Here is a 6849-nt window from a genome sequence, read left to right on the forward strand (position 1 = left end):
TCAGAAAATATTAAGGCATAAAAGAAGACTTTTTTTCGTGAACGTTTCAGCTTATTAAGCTGAGCCCAAGTGGTTGTTCCCATGATCCCATCTTTGACCAAGTTGCCCATTTTCTGATCTAAAAGTTGATTATGAGTATTAGGATTCTTTTGTATCTTTTGTGTTTTTTGGTGTACCATCTTAGGGTTAAGGCCGTTTTAAAGTTGTGCGTAGAATCGACAGCGGACCCCCGTGCGTCTACGCTGGACCCTACGCCGTAGCCTGATGCTCACCTCTTGAAAAATCGCAGCCACGCACGTCGCTCGGCAGTGGATTGGTAGTGTCGCATGTCTCCCAACTCATGTCCTGGTTCTCCTTCTCCATAAAAAACATGAAATCAAGGAGAGGGTTAACTTCTCCTGCTCCAGATCTCCCACCGTGGTCAGAAAGCTCAGGGGAGACACTTTGGCTCTCTCACTAGGACTATAGAGTCACTCTGAAGCTAATCGCCGTTACTCTCTCACTTCTCCCTCGCTCTACCACACACTCCCCCCACACACACACACATGCTGGCTCGATGCACACACCAGCGCACATGTATAAACATCAGGCCACTTACGTAGGCTACGGCGAAAGCTCTGCGTGGAGCCTTCACAGAACAATAAAACAAGCTTTAGGGATCATGTGTCATGACAGTGTCATGACACTCTTATGTAGATACCTTCAAGTAAAGTGTTACCGAAACATCTAAAGTGCATGGGTCCATCAAACAAATGGCAAATATATGATATAACCATAGACAGTATATAAGAATGGACCACCAGACCCCGTGTCTCTGGACAGAGACCAGTGAAGGATATTAGAAGCACTTTTCCGGTGATCGCTGCGTTACTGAGCAGCCTCCAACTGAGCTTGAAGACGTAGATGTGACGTGAGCAACGTGTCTGAAAGTGTGAAGTCTTCTGGTAGCTGTGCCGAGAGAAATCTCAATCATTCCCAATCTTACAGAGACGGAGAGCGTAGGTATATGTAAGGAGATAACATAGACACAGGCTAATTACTGATCACTAACATGCTAGTTAACATTAGTCATTAAACCTAAACAGCTAATGGAAGTCCAAACTGCCTGTGAGCTTCTCCTGTACTATACGGTAATTTCTCTACTGTGTGACCCAATCGTTAGCTTATTTTTATAAAAGCGTCTACTACGGAGCTATAACGTGAGGTACAAGATAATGGAGCCTTTTATACATTGTCGTGTTTCTTTAGAAATAAACAACGGACAAATAGAGTCTTTAAACGCTTCAGCTGTAAAGTTATTCGCTGTCAAATCGACGTCAAAATGAATGGGAGTCAATGGGATGCTAACGGGAGGTGATCGCTTTGTAGCATCAAAATGGTGCCATTGGAGTTTCGAGTTCTGAAGCGAAGCTTACCCCCTTGAATATAACCTGTATATTATATGCACAACTTGATCCAAAGATAATTACCGTCACTCTTTGACTTTCTCCCTCGCTCTATCACCCACCCCCCCCACACACACACACACACACACACATGCTGGTTCGAGGCGTGAAATGCACCGTGATGCAAAGAAACACGTTCAACCCCGACGCAGAACTCCGAAAGGGTCACGACGCCGTAGGAGTGACAGCGTAGCTACGGCGTTGAGTTTGCGCACAACTGTAAAACAGCCTTTAGGGTGAGGTTTTATCTCCAGTGACTCAGCTGGCAACATGCGGTAAACCCATAACTTAAGGGTTCAAAACATCCCTTCAGAGGTTGGAGATTTCTAAGCAACTTTCCTCATGTGACTTCTCTTTTCGGGTACTGTTACCAGCTCTGAGATTGGCTCTGTTTGGGCAGTTATTATGTTACTGTGTGAGTGGTTCTTATTTTTTCTCCAAGCTCTGCGTTTGGGAGTCCTGGTTTGTGATGTCTTCGCTGTTGTTGGTTCCTTCCTCCTCCTCCTGATCCTCCTTCTCGTCCTTAGTCTCTGCCACTCCTTGGAAGTCGCGGTCGTACTCCAGGTCAGGGAGCTGCAGAGTGTCTGAAGGTGGACCGGGTGATCTTCGGGATTGGAAGCGAGCCAGGCCTCGTCTCCTCCTACCCAGGCCCTTGGGGCTTGGCAGGCTTCGGACCGATCCTTTAGATGACTGCCTGGAGAACTGGAAGGAGAACTGGCGCCCCCGTGGCCGGGTTGGTGAGTAATTTGTCCAGCGGAATTTCTTGGGTCCTAGCTGGGTGGGGGAACAACATATCGAGGAGCCGGTCCTGGAAATACATAGAATTAGTCAGAACATAACAACTAAGCTAAGAACGACTGTGGTTGCTAGTCATTTTGGTAATCCCATTATCTCAAAACAGAAGCCTAATGGTTTGATTAAAGGTCCCATGACATGGTGCTCTTTGGATGCTTTTATATAGGCCTTAGTGGTCCCCTAATACTGTATCTGAAGTCTCTTTTATGTAGACCTTAGTGGTCCCTTAATACTGTATCTGAAGTCTCTTTTATATAGACCTTAGTGGTCCCCTAATACTGTATCTGAAGTCTCTTTTATATAGACCTTAGTGGTCCCCTAATACTGTATCTGAAGTCTGTTTTATATAGACCTTAGTGGTCCCCTCATACTTTCAATTCAATTCAATTCAATTTTATTTATAGTATCAAATCATAACAAAAGTTATCTCGAGACACTTTACAGATAGAGTAGGTCTAGACCACACTCTATAAATTCCAAAAGCCCAACAATTACAGTAATTCCCTCAAGAGCAAGCATTAGCAGTGGCTATTGCGACAGTGGCAAGAAAAAACTCCCTTTTAGGAAGAAACCTCGGCAGACCCAGACTCTTGGTAGGCGGTGTCTGACGGGGGCGGATGGGGGCGTGATGAACAGTGGTGATAACAGTCACATTAGAAGTCACATTGACTTTGAAGGTTATCGTGGAAGTTCATGTCATAGCAGGGCACATCGTGTCATACTGAGTATTGCAGTCTCCTATACCGGATCCTGACTACTCTGTGCGTATGAACATCACAGCAGGGCGTAGCGGGATGTAACGTGGCGCTGCAGAGCACGGGGGGAGGCTGCGGATGCAGCAGGACGCAGCAGGATGCAGCCGGGAAATGCAGAGAATCGCAGAGCATAGCTCTGCGAAGAAGAAACATAAGGACTCCGGGGAGTAAACTCCCTAGAGCTAGATTAGTAACAAGCATTTCTGGGACAGGATGCATACAAAAGTAACAAGTAGAGATGAGAGAGCAGCTCAGTGTGTCTTAGGGAGGAACAGCCTCCCCGGCAGTCTAGAATTGTAATAGCATAACTTAAGAGAGGCAGGTTAAAGAGAGGTGCCTGGTCGGGCTAGAACTCCCCCCAACCGGGTATCTGAAGTCTCTTTTATGTAGACCTTAGTGGTCCCCTAATACTGTATCTGAAGTCTGTTTTATATAGACCTTAGTGGTCCCCTAATACTGTATCTGAAGTCTCTTTTATATAGGCCTTAGTGGTCCCCTAATACTGTATCTGAAGTATCTTTTATATAGGCCTTAGTGGTCCCCTAATACTGTATCTGAAGTCTCTTTTATATAGACCTTAGTGGTTCCCTAATACTGTATCTGAAGTCTCTTTTATATAGACCTTAGTGGTTCCCTAATACGGTATCTGAAGTCTCTTTTATGTAGACCTTAGTGGTCCCCTAATACTGTATCTGAAGTCTCTTTTATATAGACCTTAGTGGTCCCCTAATACTGTATCTGAAGTATGTTTTATATAGACCTTAGTGGTCCCCTAATACTGTATCTGAAGTCTGTTTTATATAGACCTTAGTGGTCCCCTAATACTGTATCTGAAGTCTCTTTTATATAGGCCTTAGTGGTCCCCTAATACTGTATCTGAAGTGTCTTTCCCAAAATTCAGCCTTGGTGCAGAATTACAGTCACTAGAGCCAGTCCCACAATGATCTTTCCTTAGTATGTGCCATTTCTGTGTCTGTAGCTGTTGAGGAGGAGAGAGGGGGGTGTGGCCTTGACCAACTGCTACTTTGCTCGTTTGAAAGCCATGATGTCTCTCTCTCATGGGTGGGCCAAATTCTCTGGGCGGGCAAAGAAGAGAAAGGGGAGGTAACCTTGCTCCTTATGACCTCATAAGTAGAAGATTCCTGATTGGTCCATCTGAGCTTTCATTTTCTCAAAGGCAGAGCAGGATACCCAGGGCTCGGTTTACACCTATCACCATTTCTAGCCACTGGGGGACCATAGGCAGGCTGGGGGAACTCATATTAATGTTAAAACACCTCATAAAGTGAAATTTTCATGCCATGGGACCTTTAAGGACAGATTGAACAAACGAGTGAAAAGGTGGTTTAATGGTTTCATTAAGGACAGAGTTGGACAAACAATGAGGGGAAAGTCAGAAGTCATGACACTAAATTACCTTGGGGCATCTAAGCCTGGTGCTTCCTCAGTGGGGGAGGGATCCAGTCCATACTGAGGTTTTGCCGCTTCACCGTTGCCAGAAGAATCCGTCTTGTTACAGACGTCACTGGACAACGGCGGACTGATGACGAGCCGGGGGAAAACAGTAAAGGGTGAGCTTTCAGGGGATGGAGGGTTGCTGCTGACCTCCCTTAAGGTGGAAAGGGTGTCCATGGCAGTGGAGCCATGGACACCCATGGCTCCGTCCTCTGGACGTGGGTAAACCCTGGTTGGATTGATGGACGATAAAATGGATGTCAGACAGACCAGCTGTTACATTTAGACACAGGCAGTAGTTAAGTTCTCCATCCACTTGTCAATCGAATAACCTGAAGTTCGGTAAAAAAACTCATGCGAATAAAGCTGAGCGTGAAAGTGTGTTTCCATCCAACGGCTTTAAAGCGAATAAAAACCTGTTGCGTAATGACATCACATGCTGTTTTGCGATTAAATTGGTATATCAAATTTATTTGAGACATTTTAAGGTGTTTCTGTTCATTTTTGCACTGAATCGCACAAGATTCAAGCGAACTTTTGCGAACAAAGTTTTGCTAGACAAAAGTAGTTGTTCCAAGGAGCTCCGATGGGCCTTTGGCCGAGGATCTGATCCAGCTCTCTTCATTAAGACATGTATCGCTGTTTGAGCCCCTTCCATTTACTTTGCAGGACGTCCCACGACTTTTCGTAACCTTTGTTGGCCATTTCCTTCGCGAGTTCCTGATAAATTATGGCATTTCTTAGATTTTTGCTATCTAAAATAGCCGTTATATTTTGCTTGTAAATTAAATTCAAAAAGTGTTCGTCCACTTCCATCATGTCTTTGTTGACGTCCGTCATGTGTGCAAACAGAGCAGAAATACTGGGCGGAAATGAACTAAAACTTCTTCTTCTACGTTTTGTTGCGGGTTGCAACCATAAAATGACCTAAAACTTAATCGCAATTCATTAATTTATTCGGCAAATAACGTTTCCATCAACGTTTTACCGCATAAGCCGTATATATATCGATCAGGATAAAATCCGATGAGACCGAACGTATTTCCTCTGAGTCGATATTCATGAAATTCTACCGGATTTTACTGTTTCCATGACGGCATTTTTCATTCAATATCACTTAATTCGGATAAAAACGTGTGGATGGAAACATTGTACAGGCCAAAAGTTTGGACACACCTTCTCACTCAATGCGTTTCCTTTTTATTTTCATGACTATTTACATTATAGATTCTCACTGAAGGCATCAAAACTATGAATGAACACATATGGAATTATGTACTTAACAAAAAAGTGTGAAATAACTGAAAACATGTCTTATATTTTAGATTCCTCAAAGTAGCCACCCTTTGCTTTTTTTGATAACTCTGCAAACCCTTGGTGTTCTCTCAATGAGCTTCATGAGGTAGTCACCTGAAATGGTTTTATTAATAATATTAATAAAAAAGCAAAGGGTGGCTACTTTGAAGAATCTAAAATATAAGACATGTTTTCAGTTATTTCACACTTTTTTTGTTGAGTACATAATTCCATATGTGTTCATTCATTTTGATGCCTAACTTTTGGCCTGTACTGTATCTACTGCTAACCATTGCGCTATCTTGCTGCCCAATAACACGCCAGCTGTAATTGTTAACTCAATATGGGTTCCGTTAGCACCTAAAGTCTGGGAAGAAGCTTCCTGTTGCGTCGCTGCTGTGCCGTTTAAAGATGGGCCGAGGAGGTCGGAGGTCAGGAGGATCCTGGACACTCAGCAGCCGGCGGACTCGACCCAGAACCTGAAAACACCAAAAGATGTGATGGTAGAAAAACAGGTAAACATTGAAGGCCTGTTCTTCCATTCAGGACTCAGACAAACAATGATAAATTAGGACCATGTGAAGAAAGAGCACATTACCCCCAAAGCCAAACAACTATAATTTCATTACCATGTTTAGAAATGTGTAATCTGTTTATAGAGCCTGAGATTTATCATTCTATTGTTATCAATGTCCACTTGTCATCTACATTTCCTTTACATAATTCATTTAGATGGTCTGGCAGTAATTTCATCAAAGAGTTTTATACTGTAGAATTTGTCCAGCAAAAAGGCATATATGGCATGTAAAAAATACTGGGCTCATTCATTCATTTTATGCACAAGCTGTAGGACAAAATCTGTAAGAATTAGAAACTACATAAATGATTGCAAAGAAATGTCAAAGGATAAAGTGGCGCCCAAAAGTATTTATGTCTTCCTTGATTAATGGCCTAATGACATTTTCTATCATATGACACTACTGTATTGTATGTCAAGCAATTTTTGCAATAACCTGCTTACTAGGGCTGAAACTAGTGATTATTTTCATTGTCGATTAATCGATTAGTTGTTTAATCTCTAAAAAGGTGAAAAATGTGGATCA

The 6849-nt window shown here is 43.1% G+C and overlaps 1 protein-coding gene across 1 annotated transcript in view; it reads right to left on the reverse strand.

The window, feature by feature from the left end:
- Nucleotides 1–1534: 1534 nt before the first annotated feature.
- The window catches only part of LOC114550241 (bestrophin-3), a 27818-nt gene continuing 22503 nt past the window's right edge, over nt 1535–6849 (reverse strand). Inside the window, exons 12-14 of the mRNA XM_028570882.1 lie at nt 6107–6225; nt 4413–4679; nt 1535–2253 (exon numbers count right to left, since the gene is read on the reverse strand). Coding sequence (XP_028426683.1) covers nt 1872–2253; nt 4413–4679; nt 6107–6225 — 768 coding nt within the window. The 3' untranslated portion in view covers nt 1535–1871. The remainder of the gene's footprint in view (nt 2254–4412; nt 4680–6106; nt 6226–6849) is intronic.

This window comes from Perca flavescens, chromosome 23 (assembly GCF_004354835.1).
Source record: "Perca flavescens isolate YP-PL-M2 chromosome 23, PFLA_1.0, whole genome shotgun sequence".
Classification (NCBI taxonomy): Eukaryota; Metazoa; Chordata; class Actinopteri; order Perciformes; family Percidae; genus Perca; species Perca flavescens.